Here is a 24,962-nt window from a genome sequence, read left to right as displayed (position 1 = left end):
AGCTCGGACGTTTTATAAATACCATGTCAGGTTTCCTTTTATGTAGGAGGAGGAGAAATAGATTACTTTTATTTTACTTTATTTATTTGACAGAGAGAGAGAGCACGAGCAGGGCGAGTGGGACAGGGAGAAGCAGGCTCCCCGCTGAGCAAGGAGGCCGATGCAGGACTCACCCCAGGACTCTGGGACCATGACCTGAGCTGAAGGCAGACGCATAACCAACTGAGCCACCCAGGCGCCCCCCCCACAAAAAAATTTTTTTAAAGCACTCTTCACACCCAGCGTGAGGCTCGAACTCACAACCTTGAGATCAAGAGTTGGATGCTCCACCATCTGAGCCAGCCAGGTTCCCCCTGTTCAAATTTATTTAACAAGTGCTTTCTGTGTGAGCCACCATGTCAAGCACCTTGCGTACTGCATCTCATTTAAAGTTCTAACTCACAAGAGCATTATCATCCTGACTTTACAGCTGGGGAGGTCAGGGACATTCTTGGGGCCCTCGGCTGATAAGAGCTGGGGTTGGGAGCTCACCAGGTATTTCTGCAGCAGGGCTTAAAGCCACTGCGTGTATTCCGTCCCAGGGCTGTACCATCTTCAGACCCGAGGTCTGACGATTACATTTGGAAGTGTATTTATAATACTCCCTGGATCTGAATTTGAGGTCAGTTTTCCAATGCCAGGTTTTTCAATCTTTTCTGACAGCCTTTGTCAAATTCCTGCAGAAATTGTGTCCAATTTAGCTGCATATTAAAGCTGGACTAGATACTGAAATTGGCCCTCACCAAACTGCTGTGAATGCCATCGTGATTCGAATGCCAACTATATGCAAGTGAAATATGTTTGCTACAATATCTGTTTGTTTTTTTTTAATTTGTTAAGTTTTTAAGTAAGCTCTACACCCAACGTGGGGCTTGAACTCACAAACCTGAGATCAAGAGTTGCATGTTCTATTGACTGAGTCAGCCAGGCGCCCCCAATATTTGGTGGTTTGAGGTGGATAATTGAAGATTGGTGTGGCCCAATTCAAGTTGTTTACTCTTTGGTCATGATAGAAAACTTAAGAATGTGGTCATATCCCTAAACAGAAGTCCATGTCATTTTGCTTGCTTGTTCTGATTAGACACAAACAAGTTCAAGCTCACTACTGTCCTCATTGCCTTTTCTTTTCCAAAATTCTCAGCTTTTACTTTCATTTTTGTCTTTGAATAATTGCGAAATCCAGCCTTCAAAAATAGCATTATCACATATGTGCGCTCCAAATGTATCAGCATTTGTCACAATCAGTCATTTGAAAGGGACACATGCATGGATATTTCCTACTTAAAAATCATTGCATGTAATTGTTTGCCAGATCCTTACCCTGTTACTTTCAGGAGTTGATCTTTCATGCTTTCCAATTTTGAAATGTTGAAGCAGAGTTCTCTTATTAGTTGATCATCTCTTTAGGGTGAATTCCAAGCATTTTGAGTCGGAGTGCTAGATTGAGCTGCATCAATACAGAGGACCTTGTACTCATTATAGTGTCCCTCTGCATAATAGCTCACTTGGCTAATGGCTAATGTATCCCTGGAAGGACAGCATTCCCGTGGAAGAGAGTGTGAAGGGTGCCCCCTAGGGGATGCAATACTGGTAACTGGGAAGGAAGCACAGCGGCAAGGCCCAGGTCACACTCATTACTGTTAGCTCTCTTCCTTCCTTCCTAGCCCTCTGAAAGCTTTCAGGATTTTTCTTCTTCTTCTTGTTTTTTCTTTAACATCAAGGGTTCCTACATTAAAATACCAGGAGGGTCAATTCTACGTTGGTCAGATTTTTCACTGGGCAGCATTGTCACTCTGTCCTCAGTTGATGTCCATTGAGTGCTCTTCGGTCAACTCTTCTGCAGGTCCTGCCAGCTACACAGAAGAGCCTGAGTAGGAATGGGGACATTCTCCTGGGAAGCAGTGCTCATGGGGGATGGCAACGGGGCTGTCCCAAAACTGTATGCTCCATTCTACAAATGGTATGAAATTAGAATGGGGCTGTTAGGGAACATATGAATAAAAAACAAATAATATACTCTGAATTCCATTATAGTCCCAAGCTATTATCTACCTAAAAGCAGACAGAAACTACTCTTGGTAGTTTCATCATTTAAAAATAAATTACACTTCCATTCTTTTTTTTTTAAAGATTTTTTAATCTTAGAGGTGGGGGCGTAGAGAGAGAGAGAAAGCAAGCAAGTAAGGGGCAGGGGGAGAGGGAGAGAGAACCCCAAGCAGACTCTGCGCTGAGCTCGGAGCCAAGGTGGCGCTCGATCACACAACCCTGAGATCATGACCTCATCTGAAACCAAGAGTTGATGTTCAACTGACTGTGCCACCCAGGCACCCCACACTTCCAATCTTATAATAAATAAAAATGTTAAGAATCGACACATTCAGGTCCCTGCTCCGTAAATGTGGCTCAAGGTACAGAGGGCTGGAAATGCTACAGGCTAGGGACTGAAGCAGCTTGGAGATGGTAGATCACAGCTCTTCACGTCAGTGAGAATGAATGGCCTCCAATAAAATTCCATTGCAAAAAATGGGAAAAGAACAATGTGAAGAGTACAAAGGTTGAGGAGGTAGAGCTGGAATAGTTTGTGGTAGAAAATGTCCTAGGCTGGGGTTCCTGGGTGGCTCAGTCGGTTAAGTGCCTGCCTTCGGCTCAGGTCATGATCCCAGAGTCCTCGGATGGAGCCCAGTGTTGGGCTCTCTGCTCAGCAGGGAGTCTGCTTCTCCCTCTCCTCCCTGCTAGTGCTCTCTCTAATAAATAAGTAAAATCTTAAAAAAAAAGAAAAGAAAAGAAAAGAAAATGTCCTATGCTGACATGGAGTGAGTGAGTGAATGGTAAGGGGGAGTATTTCCCAGGGTGGAAGGGATTTAAAGATGCTGACAGTCCTTGAGAACTTGGAAGAAAATTTGATTGTTGCTTCTTAATTTTCAAAAAGCTAATAAAGATGGCACAAAAAGAAAACCTTTATCTGACAGTGAACCTGATGATAGCAAATGAGAGTCAACTGACAAATCAAGAGGCTTTGCCACAGTTATCAATGAGAATGATGTTTCCCATGAAATGGAAAGATTTAAGTGAGGCAGACTTAGCAATGGTAATCAAAACCATAATGTTCTCAGATTGTAATTGCTTTTTATGAAGAGAGACTAATTTGACATTTTTGCCTAGAAAATGAAGCTCAATATTGTTTGCATTGAGAGATCTAAATATATAAAGCCAATCTGGATATTGACATTTTTTTCCCCAGTGTGAAAGAATACCTACGTTCTCATGAAAACTGAGTATGATGTATTCATTTTGAAGTAGTATTTGAGGGGAGTTGAGGTTTTTGTGTATCAACAGCACTAGTTACTTCAAACAAAAGTGTTCTATAGTTGCTTCATTTATCACAGATAAAAGAATAATCAATACATTGGTCAACCTTGTTAGTAAATAAAATGCAAACAAAATTAAGTTATTTCATATCTAATGTTAGAAAAAATAATGCTCAACTCTGGAAAGCATCTAGTGAAAGAGCTACATTTTAATTACTGAAGACAGTACAAATTGATGTAACTCTCATACAAAAAAATTTGGAAATATGTCAGGCCATGAAAATGTATGTACCTTTTGACCCAGTAAATCCCACTACTGGAAATTTATACAAAGAAAATCAAAAACAAAAGGAAGAAGGAAAAAAGTCTCTGTATATAAATATGTTGCAGGAATAAGCAACAAATTGGAAACAAACTAAATGTCCAATGAGGGGAATGGGGAAGTAAATTATACAACAATACAGAATAGAGGTTTTAAAGTTGACAAATAGACCTTATAGCAGCATTTTTTAAAAAAGGCAAGTTACAACACTGTATTTCTGCAATGATTAAAAATTTAGAGAAATGATGCATTTGGAAAAAGATGAAGTGGACATATAGTTGTTCACAGTGATAACATTAGATGTGAATTCTTTCACACTTTATGTCATGTTTTCATATATATCAAGAAATATATTCATATTATCAGATGCATAAATCTTAAATTCAAAATAATTTGATACAGATGTCCAAAAAAAGTGCTTTATGAAAAAGAAGATGTTGGGAAAGGTTCTTATTTTGTGATTCCTTTTGTCCTTTTAAGCACACTACTTAGTTAACAATAGATGAGTGGTAAGTTTGTCAAAAATTTCTAGTCAACCAAATGCCCCATGTGCCCAAGTATCTCTATGCCAGACAAAGCCCAGGAAAGAATAATGATGCTTTTGGCCCAGGCTGAGCAGTTACTCTCTCCTATACACTAAGTATTCATCCACAGAATAGTAAAAAATATATATTATATATATTAGGTGCTAGAGCCTAATACAAGACAAGAATTCAATCTAAAAACTTCTAGAAAGATAATTAAAATATTTCTAGATTTAATTGTGTTATTCACAAAACTGATGACACTGGAATATTTTCCTCATGTGAAACAACAATCAGTATCAAATGTTATGCCTAACACAAAGAACAAATGTTTAATCATTTTTATGTCATTATTTGTAAGTGCTCCTATGTTTCAAAACTCATTAAATTTGCCTTCAGCATTTTGTTGCAGAGTTTTGGAACCAGCTCCTTTAGAATGCTCTAACAGCTTGATGGCCTTGTCAGAGTTTTCAATATTTCTAAGCAGAGTCTCTAATCTTCTCTTAATTTTCTTCTGATCTTCAAGAGCACAACCAATTACTATGGACTGAAACTTCTGGTCAACAGGCCCAGGTGGCACCTCGGATGAACATGCACTGTACAGCGACATCAAGTGACTCTTGGCATTTCCCAAATCATCCAGAAACTTACTGACAACCTCATCAATAATCCTGGTGGCATGCTTTAGGGATTCTTGCTGCTGGGGGTTTCTAATTGTTTCGACTGAAACTTCAACGGTGAGCGTTCGTCCCATCAAACGGTTTGCTGTCAGATTTAATTCTTCTCTTTCACCTAAACGTAGAAAGTTTGAAATATCAATCAATATGAGACATAAACTTACCCATGTTGAGAACACTAAGGCATTCATTTGTGGCTAAAACTATTTTCTGTAAGCACCTTGGCTATGAAATTTTTAAAGGTAAAAGTCAAAACTATAGCACCTAAGATTAACTGATGAACTGTATTATATTACAGAGAGAGGTTGCAGAATACCTTTCCCTGAAAGTCTTTCTTTTTTATTTTTGAGAGAGAGAGAGAGAGGGAGAGAGAGTGCACACATGTGCACGCAGGTTGGGGAGGCGAAGGGGGAGAGGGAGAGAGAGAATCTCAAGCAGGCTTCACATTCAGCCTGTGAGTCCCACGTGGGGATTGATCTCACAACCCAGATATCATGACCTGAGCCAAAATCAAGAGTCGGGTGCTTGACCGACTGAGCCACCGAGGCACCCCTCCCTGAAAGTCTTATACATGGGATATCAGATGACTTCTCAAGTGGTCATGTTTGAAGATGTTTGGGCAGGTATGCATTTGTAACTGGGATGGAGATCAAGTCTTAACATAGAGTGAATAGTGTGCATAACCAGGGTTTTGTGCTGGGTAGAGCAAGAGATCAGACACGGTGGATCTCTTGATAAGGATGTGCATGTAGGGGAGGAAAAATAATTTTCCCTGTACCTTTCTGAGTTCTTGGTTGAGAAACCCTGTAATAAAAGACAGATTAACAAGAAAAAAAGCAGAAGCTTATGAACATGTATACTTCACATGTACATAGGAGGTTTTCAGGGACACTGAGATGGCCCACCTCCCTGAGATGGATGGTCCAAGCCACCATCTTAAAAACCATGTTCAGCTAAGGACTAAGACTTGGAGGGAGACCTTCCCCTCCTTAGTGAGGTTACCAGGAAAAGCAGGATAAACCAAGGTAAGGTTGTTTTGCAGATTTAGTAGAGGCCTTCTGCATAGATAAGAGTTTCTGTGATTTACAGTCATCCTTCTCTTCCTGGTACACAGAGGGAGGCACCCTTGCAAATGGAAATAGCCTTTATAAATTTAAACTTCCCTTACAAAAGAATGACTTCTACTCTGTTTTCAGAGCTTCTCCTGTGTCTGCAGCTTCTCAAAAATAATCGGCTTGAAATAATTCTTATGCCAAAGAGCCATACTTTGGGGTGGCATATTCTGCATGTGTCTCAGAATACAATGCCCCAGTTTTGGCTGAGCAAACTTAGCCATGATAGTGGAGAAAAAGCTGGCCTGAAAAGTAGGCACTGACTTCATGCTTGCCAGGGAAATTTAAGCAGGCCAGTGGTGTAAGTCTTGGCCAGCACAGAGAGGCAGTGGTGGGAAAAGGATCCACATTTCATTATTTATATGAAAAAGTCAGCCATCTCCTCTTTGGCCTGTTCTGTAACTCTCTACCTATTCATCGATCTCTGGCGAGGATGGTGAACAGACTGGCTGGATCTTGACCCCGCAGTGCGTGTCGAACAGTTCGGGGCCTGGAGTTAGACTGCATGCTCCTGGCACCAGCCGCTGGCCCACTGGCTTGTCTCGGGGGGCCCCAGGGCAACTGAAGTAGGAAGACGGCTGCCAGTGACAGAAAACCACGAGTGCCCTGTTCCTCCCTAGGCAGTCGTGCTTTTCATATAGAAATGATAGCATGTTTTTACGTTAATGGGGTTTTACTGGGCCCATAATTTCTTGCCCCTGCATTTTCTCTCCTTCCTCTCCTTAAATTACACCTCAACCCCTCTCTTTTTGTCTTCTCTGCTTTTGCAGCTTCTACAGTCCGGTAACATCTGAGGGACTGAAGTTAGGAGTGTGAGCCTGAGGTCAAAGGCGTCGCCCCTTACTCCCTGAAGCCACCTCTTCCGGGCTTGGAGGCCTTTTCTACCATTTCCAGCCACGCCCTTGAGGTAGGGGGCAGGCCAGCAGGGTGACCCCTGGGTAAGAGGCTCCTGTAATAAACTGACAGCTGCAGCTGCAGTCCGCGCTCACGGGAAATGCCGAAGCCAAGTGTACGAATTCCCCAAGTCAAGCGAAAATGGACCTAAACCCCAGGTCTTAAACCCCACAAAGGAGTGAAAAGATGAGCTCCCGTCTGTGGAAACGCTCTCACCGTCGCTGATCTGCCTCATGTCCTGGCTATTTTGGATGCTGTGGATCATTTCCAGGAGGATTTCTTTCTCTTGCTCAACGGCAGTTGCTGCTTCCCTCAAAGCTTCCACCCTATATAAATTGGGGAAACAAGAGTTACCACATGGAAGCTTACTTTTCCTCATCTCTCTCACTTGCTCCAACTCAAGTTTAAAGATCACTAGGAACACTTTTCAAAAACTCTTTATCCCTCTTAGGGGCGCCTGGGTGGCTCAGTTGGTTAAGCAACTGCCTTCGACTCGGGTCATGGTCTTGGGGCCCTGGGGTCGAGCCCTGCGTCGGGCTCCTTGCTTGGCGGGGAGCCTGCTTCTCCCTCTCCCTCTGCCTGCTACTCCGCCTGTTTGTGCTCTCTCTGTCAAATAAATAAATAAAAAATCTTTAAAAAAATTCTTTATCCCTCTTTAACATTTTTTAAAAAATCTTCTGTTGTTTTAAATCCACCTACCCCACCCCCATTTTCCCCCCCACTCGTATGGCAATCATTCTATTTTGTATTTGTTCTTAACAGAATCTATATTTGTGTTTTCATCTATTTTCAATTTATATCTCACTGTTTCTTTTTTCACTCAGCATTATTTTGTTAGGAACCATCCAGCTTCCTATGTGAACATCTATCTAGTCAGTAGCTTACTGCATAACACTCCATGTATATCCACCTGATTTTACCTCCACTCTCCCAGTGGAATGGCTCACTTTGTCCCCTTACTTCTCATCACAACAAAACAAAACAAAACAAAAACCACGCTTCACTGAATACATGTCCTCTATGGACTTGAATGAGAATCTCCTTAGGATATATCTCAGGGCAGAACTGGGACACAGGGTATGTGCACCCTCAATTTAACTCAGTATTACCACTGTTTTCCAGAAGGGCCAGACTAGACCATTGTCAGGAAGCAAGCATTCTTACCCCCTCAAAGTCCCCTTAGCTAGACTAAGAATCAAATTGACATGGGACAAATTAACAGGAGAAAATCAAATTTAATAGTGTACTTAAGGGGAATCCACAGAGACAGGGAAATTCCAGACAGTCAGGCAAAATGAGGTATGTGTTATTTTGAATGAAGAAGGGGGTAAGGGTCTGGGACTTCAGAGAAAAGGAATACACTTCATAGGGTGATAAGAAGAGCAGATGTTTGTTAATTAGATGTTTGCCCCGCCATACAGATGGGCCACTCAGATAAAATTTATCTCTACTTATAACCCTTATTCTGGGAAAGACCCCTAATTTAGATTCTTCTGTGTGGTTAAGGGAGGGGCAGAAGTTTCTCATGAGCCTGCAGGCTCTCAAGTGCCTTCAGCTCAAAATAACCGACATGCCAAAGTGGCACATTCTGGAGGGGGCCCCGTCCTGAACCCCTTTGCAATATTCCCAGCAGCAAAGCATAGGAATCCTTGTGTCCCCACAGCCCTACCATTACTCAGCATTTTCCAACTTTCTATTTTTTGCCAGTCTACTAAGTATACAGTGATATGTTCGTACTTAGTTTGCATGTCTTTCATTACTAATAATTTTGGACATCTCTTTGTATTCTTGTTAGCCTGTTCATAGCCTTTGCCTATTTTAGTTTTCCTTTTTTAAATTTTTTTATTTTTTTAAAGATTTAATTTATTTATTTGACAGAGAGAGACACAGCGAGAGCGGGAACACAAGCAGGGGGAGCAGGGGAGGAAGAAGCAGGCTCCCCGCTGAGCAAGGAGCCTGATGCCGGCTCGATCCCAGGACCCTGGGATCATGACCTGAGCAGAAGGCAGGTGCTTAACGACTGAGCCACTCAGGCGTCCCAGTTTTCCTTTTTTTTAAACAGGGTTATTGTTCTCTTGTTGATATGCATACTCAAGGAATTAATCCCACATTAGTTGCAGACATCATAATCATCTCCTTCCATCCTATTATATATGAATTCTGTCTGGGATATCCTTCACTGAATAGATATCCTTACTTTGAAGTGATCAAATTAATCTTTTCTTGGTTTTATTTTGCCTTACGGTTTATGCTTTTGAAATTTTACTTCAGGGTCTTCCCATCCTAGGTCATACGGTATTTTCTTACCTTTCTTCCTATCAACTTTATTGCTTTACCTTTCTCATATTTATGTCTTAGTCTATCTAGAATCCACCTGTATGTGTTTAGGTAAGGATATTATTTTTCTCCAAATAGTGAACTGTTTTTCCCCAACATTATATCCACCAAAAATCCATCTTTCCTCCAATGATTTATAGCTTGTCTACTCTGAAATCTCTATTCCATCCACTAGTATATTTGACTGTTCTTACACCAACACCTATTTTTAAAAAATAGCAGCAGCCTTGTAATATACCTTAATATTTGGGAGAACCAGCCCTCTAATCTTCTTTAAAGATAACTTAGCTATTTAGACTTTTAATTCTCCATATTAACTCCTGAGTAAGTTCATTGGGTTTGTCAAAGAACTGGGGTAAATTTGGCATCTTTAGAATATTGTCATTCTATCCAAGGGCATGATAATGTCTCTCCATATATTCAGATCTTCTATATTCTTTATTATAGAGTTTTGAAGTATTCTTAATGGTAGTCTTTGTGGACTCTTTTGAGTGCTTTGATCCTTTGTGGATATTGTTATTGTGAATAATACATTTTATTTATTATTATTATTTTTAATGTTTTTTTTTAAAGTAATCTCTACACCCGGTGTGGGGCTCAAACTCATGACCCCAAGATCAAAAGTCACATGCTGGGACGCCTGGGTGGCTTAGTCAGTTAAGCGTCTGTCTTTGCTCAGGTCATGATCCTGGAGTCCTGGGATCGAGCCCTACGTAGGGCTCCATGCTCTGCAGGGAGCCAGCTTCTCCCTCTCCCTCTGCTGCTCCCCCTGCTTGTGCTCTCTCTGTGTCAGATAAATAAATAAAATCTTAAAAACAAAACAAAAAACAAAAGTCATATGCTCTTCAGACTGTCAGCCAGGTGCCCCATGAATAATATATTTTAAATTATAATTTCTTGCTGGTTATTGCTGGTTAGAGAAATGCTGTTTTTGTAAGGTTCATTTGTAATTGGTAATGGATTTATTTATTAATTTTAATGATCTGTCTTTTGATTCTACCGATTCTTTTAGATTTTTAAAAAGATTTTATTTATTTATTGTCAGAGAGAGAGAGAGAGAGCACAAGCAGGGGGAGTGGCAGGCAGAGGGAGAAGCAGGCTTCCTGCTGAGCAGGGAGCCTGACACGGGGCTCAATCCCAGGACCCGGGGATCATGACCTGAGCTGAAGGCAGACGTTTAACCGACTGAACCCCAGGCGTCCCTGATTCTTCTAGATTGACAATCATATCACCTGGACAAAATGAGAGTTTTAATCTCTTCCTTTTTAATCCTATTAGCTTCTATTTTTTTATAGTATTGATTAAAGTCCTCTTACTTTATTAAACTGTGGTGATGAGAGAGAGCATCTTTGTCTTTTCGTGAATTTAAAGGAAACGTCTGTGTAGGTTTTTGGTATAAAGCCTGTATCAAACTATAGAAGCACTACTTTGCCTAACTCCCCCAAGTATAAACACACATACATTTACTCCACATTCATATGAACATACCCAGTCCCTAAAGAGCAAGGCTGTGGAATCATGAGAGCAAGAGAAAAGAAAATCCTATATATTTAAAGTGCTTTGTTTTCAAGGCACTTCTTGTTATGCATTACTCCGTATATAAGTTGCCAGTTTTTGCAAAATGAACAGTGACAGACTTATCCTCAGTATTCAGACGGCCTTAGAAACATGAGATCATGGAAGATCTAATCCTGATTGCTGCCGTAAGTGGGCACAGAAGGAACAACTTCACTAATGTTTGAGCACATGTCCATTCCATTCAAGGCCTCCCCTACCCACCCCAACTGCAACATGTTTCCTCAACAGCCATCCACCTGTTAGAAACCAAAATAGCACTGATAGACCACAAAGTCACAGGGTCTCTTTGTTCCTCAAGGTACTAAAAATATGTTGAACCTTGTGTTTATAAAAGCCAGTAAAAGCAAAGAGCTGGTAAGAATCTTACATGACAAATGTGGCTGGAAAATACAATAAAAAAACAGTATTATATAAAATGGCAATAATACAACAGCAGGCCCACTTACAGCACCATCCATTACATGCCTACACATTTTACATTAGCAAACTCTCAGACAGATAAACTAGGGCCCAGTAAATATGAGAGAGATTGAGTTGGCACTAATATGAAATATTTATGCTAAAAACACAAACCACGACTCCAGTGCTTAAATGACACAGATAAATCATGTGATTGGTAAATGAGAAGATGCTGAAAGAGATGAATTTTTCAAGACTCACTGGAATTTGTACTCAAATGTACAATGATAGAGAACTGAATGTTATTCAAAAAAAGAAGGCTTCATTTACACACGTTACAACAGCAAGTTCAGGGAGTTGTTAACAAGAAAATGGTTTAAAAGGAGACACTCTAAAAAAAAAGTAAGTCGATCATATAAGGAAGATATTTTGCCATTAAATGAGACCAAATACAGAACACATCAGATGGAAATTTTGAGTCTTGTGGTTTTTTGGTTTTCCCCCAATGCTAGAAATTGCCAGGGCGTTTTCCCTGTGAAAACCAGATTTCATCTTTTATTGGACTTCTCAAATACATTTTTATGTATACCTTTTTCATTTCATAGCAAAGATAAAATGCCATTCTTCAGAATGTAAACATTTCAAGGGTTTGTTTATTGGCACCATTGACATTTGCTGTTCCCTCTAGCTGAACCTAGATCTCTACTTAGTTTAAGTAATATTTGTACTGTTTCTCAGCCACTGAGATCTTTAAATTCATCTCAACATATAAATCTGTTTACAACCTTTCCATTTAGTTCTAGAGAATTGTTAGCCATCGTATCTTCAAATATTCCCTGTCTTCCATTCTTCTGGAACTCTGGTTAGACAAGTGTTGGATCACCTCACCTTATCCTTCATGTTTTTTAACACCTCATTTGACAACACTTCTCTTGGCGGAGAAGGGTGGTTCTGTTTTTACTAACAGATCCTACAAGAGCTACATTTCCAAAATTGGTTACGAACTTCTCCTCATACCAAGACTGACCTGAGTTGTACTCCTGGAAAACTCTCTGCATGAAACTGCGATGAAGCTGGCTTTGACAAAAAGAAATTTTAGTCAGAAAATTCTTCTGAGGGCAAAACTGAAGTGTACACATTCTTGGATAGTCTTTGGGTCTCCCACACCTCACAAATCTCTGCAGCCTAGCTATCAAAAGGACACATGGTTGAAAGACTTAGAGGCCCGAGATTTCAGTCACGATGTTCAAACCAGCTCTGCCACTTACTGGCTGTGTATCCTTTGAGTAGTTACTTTTTCTTTTTTTTTTAAAGATTTTATTTATTTATTTGACAGAGAGAGAGACAGCGAGAGCAGGAACACAAGCAGGGGGAGTGGGAGAGGGAGAAGCAGGCTTCCTGCAGAGCAGGGAGCCCAATGCAGGACTCGATCCCAGGACCCTGGGATCATGACCTGAGCCGAAGGCAGACGCTTAACGACTGAGCCACCCAGGCGCCCCCCTTGAGCAGTTACTTAAGTTCTCTTTGCCTCAATTTCCTCACTTATGAAAAAGGGATAATGAGCGAGTGGTTGTGATTGAAATAAAGCAGGTGAAGAGTTTAACACAATGACTGACAGCACTGACTAAAACCGTTATGAGTTAACACGTGTGGTGTGTCTAAGAATTGGTGCTGGCAAACATAAGCTTCATGGTATTTATGACACACTTACCATTATGAACTCAGGCTTATAAATAACAAGAATTGCTGTTTTCATAAAAAGGAAAGGAACAGGTAAATGCTCCCATCATGAATTTATTTGAAAAAAATAATTTCTTTTTTTCTTTTTTTTAAGTAGGCTCCTCACCCAGTGTGGAGCCCAACATGGGGCTTGAACTCATGACCCTGAGATCAACACCTAAGCAGAGATCAAGAGTCAGATGTTTAACCAACTGAGCCACCCAGGCACCCCCCAAAAAATAATTTCTAAAACAAGTTCTTAAAATCATAGTCCCATCTCATATTTAATATTCTTGTATCCAAGAAACAAGAGTTGGCGAGGATGAGGAAAAAAAGGATCCCTCATGCTCTGTTGGTGCAAATGCAAACTGGTATAGCTACTGTGGAAAACAGTATGGAGCTTCCTCAAAAAATTAAAAATGGGGGCACGTGGTTGGCTCAGTTGGTGGAGGGTGCAACTCTTGATCTTGGGGTTGTGGGTCTGAGCCCCGTGCTGGGTGTAGAGATTACTTAAAAATAAAATCTTTAAGAAAATTAAAAATTGAACTACCCTATGATCCAATAATCACACTACTACTGGGTAATACCCAAAGAATATGAAAACACAAATTAGAAAGGGTATATGTACCTTTATGATTATTGCAGAATTATTTACAATAGCCTAGTTATGAAAGTAGCCCAAGTGTCTGTCAATACACAGAGCAGGGAGCCCGACGCGGGACTCGATCCTGGGACTCCAGGATCATGACCTGAGCCGAAGGCAGTCACTTAACCAACTGAGCCACCCAGGCGCCCAAGAGTACACTTATCTTGATGAGCACTGAGCAATGCATAGAATTGCTGAATCACTATATTGTACACCTGAAACTAATATAACACTGTATATTAACTATATTGGAATTAGAATTAAAAATTAAAAAAAAAAAAACTCTCATGGGGTGCTTAGGTGGCTCAGTTCATTGCGTGCCTGACTATAGATTTTGGCTCAGGTCATGATCTCAGGACCTGGGATCAAGACCCACATCAGGCTCTTGCGCTCAGAGGGGAGTTTGCTTCAGGATTCTCTCTCTCTCCCTCTGTCCCTCCCCCTACTCTTTCTCACTCATAAATAAATAAATCTTAACGACTGAGCCACCCAGGAGCCCCATTAAATAAATAAATCTTTAAAAAAATACTCTTATTATCTAAAGAACGCTACAATGATCACTTATATTCTAGGCAATGTAAGATTTTGAATAAGTTTTCCTAATCATCACCCAAGTATTAAAATACACTGACCACTGAGACCCTTTAATATAAAAATGGAGCTGGTGTTTAATGGGACTGGTGTTAGGAGCTACTCATCAGTACTGTGGCCTTAGGCAGGCCACTCAATCCCTCTGGACCTCAGTTCCTTCATTTCTAAAAGAGATAACATACATGTGCCCTCCTCTACCTCAAAGGATTTTGTAAGGTTCAAATGACAATGTATGTAAGAAATGCTCTTTTAAATTACAGGCTGTTGTTCAATATTAACTATGATGTTACTTGTTTTGTGACTCCTGGGACACTGGCACACCCTAAGAAACTTTAAGCAAACTTTTGGCCAAATGATCCATCTCACTCCCACCCCCAACCCTTCATTCCCTGGATGCCGAAGAAGTCACTGCAGATGGCTGATAGCAGGGGGAAGGAGCTACAACATGACCAGTTTCGGGAAACTGGTGAACAATCAATCTCCCAGTCCTACCATGTTCCCCTCTGCCATCCTCCACAACCCATATCCCAAACATCTTCCTTACCATCCAGAGCCTTCTAGGAGCCACTCAGTACTTGGCAATCAGTAGGTGTTTGATATTTACTGAATTTGACAACCAACTTTTTTTTTTTTAAATATTTTATTTATTTATTTGACAGAGAGAGACACAGTGAGAGAGGGAACACAAAGCAGGGGGAGTGGGAGAGGGAGAAGCAGGCTTCCTGCCGAGCAGGGAGCCCGATGTGGGGCTCGATCCCAGGACCCTGGGACCATGACCTGAGCTGAAGGCAGTCGCTTAATGACTGAGCCACCCAGGTGCCCCGATTTTGACAACCAATTTAAATGGAATTTTTATTCCAGCCAGGGGCACCTGGCTGGTTCAGTTGGTGGGAGCGTGTGACTCCTGGGTTGTAAGGTTAAGCCCCATGTTGGGTGTAGAGATTACTTAAAAATAAGATCTTCAAAAAATAAAGTAAATAAATAGATAAATAAATGAATTTTCACCTCTTTCAGTAAAATCATATATTCATCCATATACTACTCCTACATTTTGAAATACTGTAAGCAGAAAGAGTTAGGGATCTCTGGGTAAAGAAAGACAGACATAGCTTTCTTGACATAAGAAGAGTCATTTTAGGCCCCCAGCCATCTTGTGAAAGAATGTAAGAACAGTCACCACGAGGCCAGGAGACAGCCTAATCATATTCAGAAGTGAAGACTGACCTGATGCACACTCCTGATTATCTCTGTAGGATTTAAACCCCTTTGAGCACTCAGATACCAGACCAATTGGAGCCAGAGAACTGATCATGCTGACCCTTCCCGGCCCTCATGACTTTGGCTTGTACTTAGTCACCCCAATTCCATGCTGTATTCCCCACTGTGCAAGCCTCTTCATGAACATGTATGCACCCTCAGTTAAAACTTCCCCAATTTTGTTGTTCCGGGAGATGCTTCTTTGGGAAAGATCCCCCATGTTCTCCTTTACTTGTTGCAAGTAAAAACCCTTTCTTTTCCTATTCTTTGGTTTGGTTGTGTCTTTTGGCTTGACACCCACCAAGAGGCAAACCTTGGTAACAATAAGACACATCTAACTTTAAGAGAATACAAGCATGAATTATTAAGCTCTACAGCCAGTCTTCCTGGGTTCTAGGCTGGGGGACCTTAGACAAGTCATTTAACTTCCTAAGCCTCAATTTCCCATTTGGAGAATGGAGGTGATAGTAACTTCCACAAAGGAATGGGGCCTGGTATAGAGTCACTGCTCATTTAATGAATCAGTGTTAGCATGTATTATTTATAAATTATGGTAATTGTTAAAAAAGTAATAATAATAAGCAAGGTGTCTTGAGCCACTGATGAATGCAAAAATCTGACACCATTTAGAATTGGTCAAAAAACAGGGTGAGAGGGGTGCCTAGGTGGCTCAGTCGGTTAAGGGTCTGACTCTTGGTCATGGTCTCAGGGTTGTGTTTATCGAGCCCTGTATGGGGCTCTGTGTGGAGTCTGCTTGAGAATCTTTCCCCTCCCTCTCTCTCCCCCTCTGCTCCCCCAACCCTGTTCTCTTTCTCTCTCTCAAATAAAAATACAATCTTAAAAAAAAACTGGGAGAGAAGGGAATCACCTTTTCAGGAGGAAGGAAAAAAGGAGATGAGGTAGAGTCAAGAAAGAGGCTAGTGTCGTGGTAAAGTAATAGAAGCAAATGGAATTCCTTCAATGATACGTAGAATGCTGCCAAGCATTTTAAAGCATTTAAAAAATCACATTCACCAGTAGTTCATATTCTAGGTCATAAAGCATCTAGCATAATTCTGTCTTCAGTTTCATATGGAAGAAGTTCTACCACAATAGACAAAATTAGTATGGTTGAGGAACTACACGTAAACTTTTAAGTATTAAACTACAGTGTTTTATTCTACCTAAAACACTGTTTTATGAGTCAATCAATCAATATTTATTTATTTGACAGAGAGAAACACAGCAAGAGAGGGAACACAAGCAGGGGGAGTGGGAGAGGGAGAAGCAGGCTTCCCGCTGAGCAGGGAGCCCAATGCGGGGCTTGATCCCAGGACCCTGGTTTCATGACCTGAGCCGAAGGCAGATGCCCAATGACTGAGCCACCCAGGCTCCCCTACCTATGTTTCTTTTACAAATAAATCTTCTAGGCATGATGCTAGTTCTTAACAATATGGTGCTCTGTGACACGGCCCATGTGCTTTCAAAGGAACTTTAATGGATCATCATTAGCATTTTTTTTTATTTTTACTATCTTCTAAAACACTTCCTTAGATCAGTATTACTTTTTTTTTAAGAAACAAAGCTTACAAAAGTCTAAAATTGCTAGAGAAGTCCTTAAAATCAGTAATTTGCACATTTTAACCAGTCCTTCCTCCTCAACTCAAGGGCTAATTAAGCAAGTTATAATTTAATCACTCGTATACAGTAATCAATTCACTTCAGATTAATCAAACATTAGAATATACGAATACTCAAAACCAGAGGCTTTCAAGTACCTAACATGAGGTGTTAATTCAAGTTTGAGAATGACTCAGCTTGAAGAAGGGAGGGGCAACATCCTCCTATTTCTTTTCAGAAAAAATCTTTTCTGACTAGAGAGAGAGCCCTGAAATGGTTAAGAACACACCCTCAAAGTTCTAAATACCTGGGGAGATATGTGAGTTACTTGGAATACTGCTACATTGAAAAGAAGTATTATTCTCAGAGGCACACTACTGATCTTCAGTCTTGTTGCACTTTCTCTGGGGTGTAAACGCATCAAGCTCAACCATGGGGAAGCATTACTTTTCTCTTGCTCCATTTGTCTCATTCTGAGCAGAACCCCAGAATGTGGTTTTGGCTCAGGTTTCTCTGTCTGTTGTCATCCATGAAATCATTGTGGATGGAGAATTTCTCATTTTCTGACTCTTTTCTCAGAGTAATAATAATAATGAATGCCTCAACTGCTGAGATATACTGTGGTTATTAATGCACTTTCTTGACAAACACCTCTTCTTGTTTTGGTATATAAATTGAGGGAGATAAAGACATACATGCACTGCTTCTTAAAATTTTTGGCTTACATGTTTCTTTGCTCACCCAGAACCTGGTGAAAACTGTGGGGGAGAAAAACTGTAGTTTCCAGGAGCTGGGGGGCCTTAATAAGATTTTCATTTAACTACACCTGCACACAATTTACACAGTAACTTTGGAGATATAAACGTTTACAGGAAGTACATAAAAGTTTTCATACGCTGTTAAGAGAAACAAGGATTTCCAAAATTTACTCTACATTATTTAGAAACTGCATACCAGCACAACACTGTATATTAATAAAATCTTATTCAGTAAAGGGGGGGAAAAAACCCCCATCTTATGCTTTCAGGCCAATGACTGGCACTTTCAAGAAGGTGTCTTCTATGGAAGGAGGTACACAATAAATACTGAGAAACTAACGGAATGGCTAAATACAGCATGCCGGGGCTGAGGGGGAAAATGAAAGCTGCAGGGTCTTACTCCACCAAGCACCCAGCCACTGTTCACCCCGCAGTCCTATTCCTCCCTAATCCCTGCTATCAGACAGATTCCTGGATTTTTTCTTTTTTGCTCTGCTGTGTTTTGGAGGAAAGAAACTTATCACTCAACACCGGGGACCACTAAACTGCTGCCGCTCTTAAAAAATGCACAACAGGAAAAGAGTAAGTTAAAAACATCTGGGAAGACCACATACTGGCACTCAGAAAATTCTAGAAGTTCTGCAGACCCGGAGTGTCACGGTCTCTCACCTCAAATAACGTCACCGTAACTTTTACCTTCTCTGGTTTTTCTCCGTTCCCAAACGCTCAGGTCTGGTGATGAGAACGGGGCCACCCATAATGCGCTCACAGGTTTTTACTTAAATCGAATGCGTTTTCTCTCGGAGAGGAAAATCCACCAAGCGCCGGGCAAAACTGCCCCATCTCCATGGAGAACAGTCTCAGGCAAGCAACTTGTCCGGCCGCAGCCCGCCCGGGGCTGTGCCGGGCCGGCCCGCCGCGCACGGCCTCCGCCCGCGCCCCGCTCACCTGAGCTCCAGCTGGTCCAGGCTCTCCAGCAGGCGGCTGGAGCGGTCGGCCATGGAGGAGGAGCGGCAGAAGCGCCCCTCGTTGGCTTTCGCGTTGATCTTCGCCTGAGCCATCTGAACCTCCGAGGCGGGGCGGCCAAGAGGTCCCCGGCCTCTCCGGCGGCGGCGACTGGAGAGGCCGGCGGCCGCAGGCGTCGCCGTCACCGCGCGGGGCGCCCGCCTCCCTCTGACGCCCGCGGGGGGCGGCCCGGGAGGACGCGCCGCCGCCGCCGCCGCCGCGCGGCCAGACAAGGGCAGGCGCGCCGCCTGCCGGGCTCGGGGCTGCGGTGCCCGCAGGGAGCGGCTGCGGCGGACGGAGGGAGCTCGCTGGTCACCGGGCGTCGAGGGTGGGCCGCCAGGGCCCCGGGGCCAGAGGAGCAAAGCCAGGCGGCCTCCGAGGCACGTGGAGGGGCGAACGCAGGAAGGGGAGGGCCTAACGCGATCGTGGATCTTCCTCTCCCAACTGTGGACCAACCCTGAGCCCAAGGGAGACCCCCCAGAACAGCCCCCCTACTCTTGGGCGCCCCCGACACTGCAGCCTGAATGTAGCCAACTGCCCACACGCGAAGGTACCTAACGGTAGGCTCTGGGTATTTCTCGGTGACGGCTTCGCTTAGTTTCTCCCAGCGCCCATAATTCACGGCAAAACCAAAACCATTAAAAATCCTTTGATGGGGGAGGAAAGTTTCCTTTGTGGCACAGGTAGCATTTAAGCGCAGCTCCTTGGCAGTCCGTACTTGCCTGACCCTGTCTTGTTACCAGTCCCTTTGGGAATAAAGAAAGCCTGGACACCACTGAAGCTTACAGGGGGAAAAAAAGCTACCCCATCTTTGTCTTTCACACCCAATTTACTTAAATCTCCTGTTAATTAAAAAAGGTGCGGCAAGTCACTAGGGCAGATACTATAAAAGTCAGTAAAAGCGTAACAGGATTGGGAGTATAGACTTATGTACTTAAAAACTTGTTCTTTGCTCTCGTGTCATTATAGCCAAACGCCTCGTATTGCAGGATGAGAATGTACAGGGCACGTAAAATGATAATAGCAGTATAAGCTGAATCACAACCTTTAATCTGAGATCAAAGCCATTTAAATACTTGAACAGAGATGAGGGCCTTCAGTCTGGATTCCAGTTCTCTCTGAACTTAATCTACATATTAATAAACTATTTTTGTAGGGGATTATTTGACCTCATTAAATATATTTTGCCATTATCACAACACAGACTTGGAATCCAAAGACATGTTGTGAATAGTTTGAAAGTCTATCATGTAGGGGCGCCTGGGTGGCTCAGTTGGTTAAGCGACTGCCTTCAGCTCAGGTCATGATCCTGGAGTCCCGGGATCGAGTCCCGCATCGGGCTCCCTGCTCGTCAGGGAGTCTGCTTCTCCCTCTGACCCTCCTCCCTCTCATGCTCTCTCTCATTAAAAAAAAAGAAAGTCTATCATGTAACTTTAGAATCATCCTGGACTCTTTTTTTCTCTCCTATCCTATAGATCCAATCCATAAGTAAATCCCCTCAGCTCTACTTTTAGAATATACTAGGATTCTTCTCCCCATTTCCACGGCTAACACTCTGGTCCCAGCCACCATCAATTTTCACCTGGACTACTGCAACATCTTCTTACCTGGTCTTCCTGCTTCTACTTTTGCCTCTGGTGTGTATGTTCTCAATATAATAACTACAGGTAATCCTTCCCAAAAAGCCAGATCACACCACTCAGTCTCAGAAATATAATCTTTCCCTTCTCTATTTGCCTTCATTAGTTACCACCATTGGATATACTTGCTTATGATAATAATGGATAACACTCTATCCAACCCTCTCTCCCCGTTATGTGCTCCATAAAGGAGTATGGGCTTTGCTTTGCTCACTGGTATATCCCCAGTGCTTAGAATAGTCACTGGCACATGGTAAGTACACAATACTTTGTGAGGGAGTGAATGAATAAATAAATGAATGATGTAATGAAAAGATACACATCTTTATCAATGTTGGAAACATTTACTTTTGATAATAATCCATTTAACTTTCTGTAATATCATCCACTGATTACCTCTCCTCTTTGTGTCTAAATTAAGTTCAAATTATGAAGTAATCTTAAAATGATTTTTAATTGCTTAACAAATCAAAATACAATCAGTGACAATTATTAATAAAAACACTAAACAACCCATTTATCTTTTTTTAAGGGTCATGATGAAATATTCCTTCACTGTCATATAAAAAAACTTCATTTACTCTCTACTCTATTACTATACACACCACAAAAGCTTAACAGAACATCAGTGTATATCACATATGTGTGTGGCACCTCTAGCAAAGAGGTGTAGATTTCTCTTCCCCCACATCTGTTTCACCACTCTTCTTTCTGGATCATCCTTTCTCTGCTCCTCACTATTGAGCAAGATTGTGGAGATGTCTTTAAGGTCTAGCTCATGACTATCTCCTAAAACCCTGCTTGAAGATTTAACATACAAATTAAAAGTATAATGTGGTCATTTTGAAAAAATGCCAAATTCTCAACCTACATGTCTGTCTACTTAAAAAAAAAATGCAAGCAGGTAGGACAGAACTGACATCGTAAGAAATAAAAACACATACTTGTTTCCAATGTGGACTGGAAAGATTATAGTAATAAAAAAAAACCAGTAATGCCATTTAACACTAAAATATCAATTTGCAGAGAAGGAAGAAAATTCTAGCCATGATTTTTTTGTTTTAAAGACAAATATATATTTATAGAAAATTTTAAGTTTGGTATGTAATTACTACTTAAAATCTTTAGGGAAGACATTTCTGGTCATGAAGCACACGCACAGATAGTATGACAAGCCCTTCTTCGTCTTCTAATTATGTAATGTTTTTTATTATTCACAATGGAGCCTGACCATTTAAAAATTAAATGTGTAATACCAAATGTAGGAAACTGACAATTTATTTAATGAATAATTAAAATGAAGACACTTCCAATGAAATAAAAATTTTAAAGGTTAAGGAAGATTACTCCTGAGTAAACCATCAACATTATTTTTTGGAAGAATATTATGTTTACACAAATATATATAAAAAAAGACTGTTATTAAAAATACATTTAATTCTATGCAAACATTTTGACATCATTCCCTTTAAACATTAGATAATACAAGTCACACGAAAGCCTAAGCAGGTAAAAGGAATGGAAAAGGTTTCTTTTTAATAATTTCAAAGAAATTAGGGTTTTTTTTCTTTGTTTTTTTTAATTCCAGCAATGTGCTGCTCCAATAAAGCAGGACGATACATCTGAGTGAAACCCACAAAGAACATTGCTGGTAAAAGTTTTTAATCTGTTTCCATGATCAGTTTCCATTACTCTCTTCTAATAATCATAAACAAAGATCTCAAAGGTATTCTATATTAGTGCCACATAATAGAATTTACAGAAAAACTGAGCTATGACTGCTTTATTTATATTCATTTTCACTCCTAAAAAAATAAACTAGAATCATCTGTACAGTACAAATAAAATTAAACAACTAATGCTATTTGGGAAACATATAAACAATAGTCAAGAGCTTCTCTATTTTTTAGTTTTTTTAACCTAAATATATAAATTCAAAGTTAACTGGGAAACTGTGATAACTATATTAGAATACATGATTATATCTGCATGAACATGTATTCTATTCCTCTGTACATTTTTGCAAAATAGCACAAAAATACAAAGCAAATATCAGATGCAAAAGCAAAAAAAGCATGTTTCCAAATACATTTGTACTAACAGATTTCTGGTCTCCTTTAGAAAACCAACTCAAGAATTCATTATCCTGAGTCTCTTCAAGGCCACTTGATGTTGTGTGGTAATATCTTTATAATTACATTTCCTCAAGACTTCTTCTAATAGCTTCTTCTAATTCCACATCTGCATTAACAAAACAGAGAATTTTAATATTTAGGGCAGAAAACTAATAAATGTGCTTTATGTAAATCTCATCAACTACATCTGTCTGTTCAAGAAGGAAAGGAAATACAAAGTTGAGAAAACTAGGATGACTTGGCAGTTTCTTCATAAAACTTGAGTATTTCAAATAATGAATATCTGGATATAACCTCAGATTGAATTAACATATAAGCTTACTAAGGAACTTGCAAGTTATTTCCATTTAGGGACAAAAGTCAACAAACTTCTAGGGGTGCCTGGGTGGCTCAGTCATTAAGTATTTGCCTTCAGCTCAGGTCATGATGACAGGGTCCTGGGATCGAGCCCCGCATCGGGCTCCCTGCTCAGCGGGAAGCCTGCTTCTCCCTCTCCCACGCCCCCTTGCTTATGTTCCCTCTCACTGTGTCTCTTTCTGTCAAATAAATAAATAAATAATAAAATAAAATCTTCAAAAAAAAAGTCAACAAACTTCTAGAATCACTGACAAATAATCAGTTGAGGCAATACATATAAGACTTAAAATAGAAATAGGCAAAACCATGAAATGCCAAAATCTCATAGGCATTAACAATTTCGTTTTAAACTTTCTAGCATCGCAGGCAAAGAGTGAAACTCATGGCTATATAATGTCTTGAGAAGCATATATTGTATATATGTACTCATTTAACAAATATTTATTGCATGCCCACTGTATACCAGGAATAGGAATACAATAGTGAACAAGAAAGACATTCTTGGGTTTACAAGTGTTTCTCCATTTCCTGGCCTTCACCAGCTTCTCACACCAGATTTATTTCATCCCATCCAGTCCAAAGTCTCTCAGAGGTCTCCTTGGTTCATAGGTACCAGTGATCCCTCTAAGATGCAGCTACACCTTCCTCTCAGCAGGAACACTGGTGTTATGTTTCTGTAATTTAAAATACTACAGGCTAGGGGTGCCTGGGTGGTGGAGTTGGGTTAAGCATCCAAATCTTGGTTTCAGCTCAGGTCATGATTTCAGGGCCGTGAGATGGAGCCCCATGTCGAGCTCCGTGCTCAGCATGGAGTCTGCCTGGGACTGTCTCTCCCTCTGTTCCCGGCCGCTCTCCTGGTCTCTCTCAAATAAATCAGTCTTTCTTTTTTTTTTTTTTAAAGATTTTATTTATTTATTTGAGAGAGAGAATGAGAGAGAGCATGAGACAGGGGAGGGTCAGAGGGAGAAGCAGACTCCCTGCCGAGCAGGTGTGGGACTCGATCCAGGGACTCCAGGATCACGACCTGAGCCGAAGGCAGTCGCTTAACCAACTGAGCCACCCAGGCGCCCTCAAATAAATCAGTCTTAAAAAAAAAAAAAAAAAAAAAAAAAGGCATCCAGACATAAAAAGGTACAGACCATGCTCATGTTGTCTTAATATGATGGTTACTGACTCTGTGTGGCTATTTATTTTTAAATCAATTAAAATTAAATAAGATTCAAGATTCAGTTCCTCAGTTAAGCAACATTTCAAGTGCTTAACAGCTACACGTGACTATTAGCAACCATACAGCTTCAGATATAGAGTATTTTCATCATTACAGAAAATTCTACTGGACAATGATGGTCTGTATGATGCAATTTAAATAAAGCTCAAAATCAAGCACTACTAAACTAGTATTTCAAGACATGATAGTGGCCACTAACATTTGGGAAGGAGTACAGGGGAAGTAACTGGAAGAGGGAATGAGGGGGATACTTCTAAAGTACTGGTTGTTATGGTTGAATTATGTTCCTCCCAAAACATGTCCAAATCCCTAGTACCTATGAATGTGACCTAATTTGAAAATAGGGTCTTTGCAGGTGTAATCAATTTAAGATGAGGTGACTAGGTTGAGCCCTAACCCAACACAACTGGTGTCCCTATAAGAAAGAAATGCCACGTAAAGACAGACACACGGGTAGAAGAAGATGGCCACATGATGATGGAGGCAGAGATTGGAGTGATGCATCTATAAACCAAGGAGTGCATATGATTGCCTGTTAATAACTAAAAGCGAGGAGAGGGAAAATGGCTCTACAGACAACCTGATTTTAGTTTTCTAACCTCTAAAACCATGAGACAGTAAATTTCTGTTGTTTTAACCCTTCTAGTTTGTAGTATGTAGTTATGGCAGCCCTAGCAAATTACTGTGCTGGTGATGTTTTATTTTTTTAACCTGACGCATGGTTACCAGCTTTGTGAGATGTTTTGTACAATTTTTGTGTGCATTATACAATACACATATACACACACAGAACTAAACACTGGAGAATACCAGCATATAAATTGGGGGGAAAGGATC

At 40.9% G+C, this 24,962-nt stretch overlaps 2 protein-coding genes across 7 annotated transcripts in view; both read right to left on the bottom strand.

The window, feature by feature from the left end:
• Positions 1-3,535: 3,535 nt before the first annotated feature.
• BAG2 (BAG cochaperone 2) lies at positions 3,536-18,917 on the bottom strand. Its single transcript, XM_045867058.3, has 3 exons — positions 18,709-18,917; positions 7,093-7,202; positions 3,536-4,985 (listed from the first exon to the last, which is right to left on the bottom strand). Exons 1-3 carry the CDS (start codon positions 18,819-18,821, stop codon positions 4,567-4,569), a joined length of 642 nt encoding a protein of 213 aa, XP_045723014.1. The 5' UTR covers positions 18,822-18,917; the 3' UTR covers positions 3,536-4,566.
• Positions 4,500-24,962, bottom strand: part of ZNF451 (zinc finger protein 451) — a 114,004-nt gene continuing 93,541 nt past the window's right edge. For 3 of the 6 annotated variants that reach the window (XM_064597732.1, XM_064597731.1, XM_064597734.1), the window contains one exon: positions 22,437-22,646. Coding sequence is in view for 2 of the 6 variants with exons in the window: in XM_064597731.1 (XP_064453801.1) it covers positions 22,600-22,646 (47 nt within the window). In the remaining 4 variants the exon portion in view is untranslated. Of the gene's footprint in view, positions 4,986-7,089; positions 7,203-22,436; positions 22,647-24,962 lie in introns of those variants that run through there. The other 3 variants (XR_010413661.1, XR_010413660.1, XM_064597733.1) reach the window with 3 other exon arrangements.

Source organism: Mirounga angustirostris, unplaced genomic scaffold (assembly GCF_029215605.1).
Source record: "Mirounga angustirostris isolate CCGP_5_RB_7025 unplaced genomic scaffold, mMirAng1.0.hap1 SCAF_8, whole genome shotgun sequence".
NCBI classification, from domain to species: domain Eukaryota; kingdom Metazoa; phylum Chordata; class Mammalia; order Carnivora; family Phocidae; genus Mirounga; species Mirounga angustirostris.
Note: the sequence above shows the minus strand (reverse complement) of the source record. Positions and strands in the feature narration are given on the sequence as shown.

Bases quoted from the DNA above. Each gene is read 5' to 3' on its own strand.
- BAG2 (XM_045867058.3), bottom strand. From the start codon at position 18,821: ATGGCTCAGGCGAAGATCAACGCGAAAGCCAACGAGGGGCGCTTCTGC. The intron at 7,203-18,708 runs GTGAGCGGGGCG...CAATTTATATAG, and splicing joins CTGGACCAGCTGGAGCTCAG to GGTGGAAGCTTTGAGGGAAG. The intron at 4,986-7,092 runs GTGAGAGCGTTT...TTCTACGTTTAG, and splicing joins CATGAGGCAGATCAGCGACG to GTGAAAGAGAAGAATTAAAT.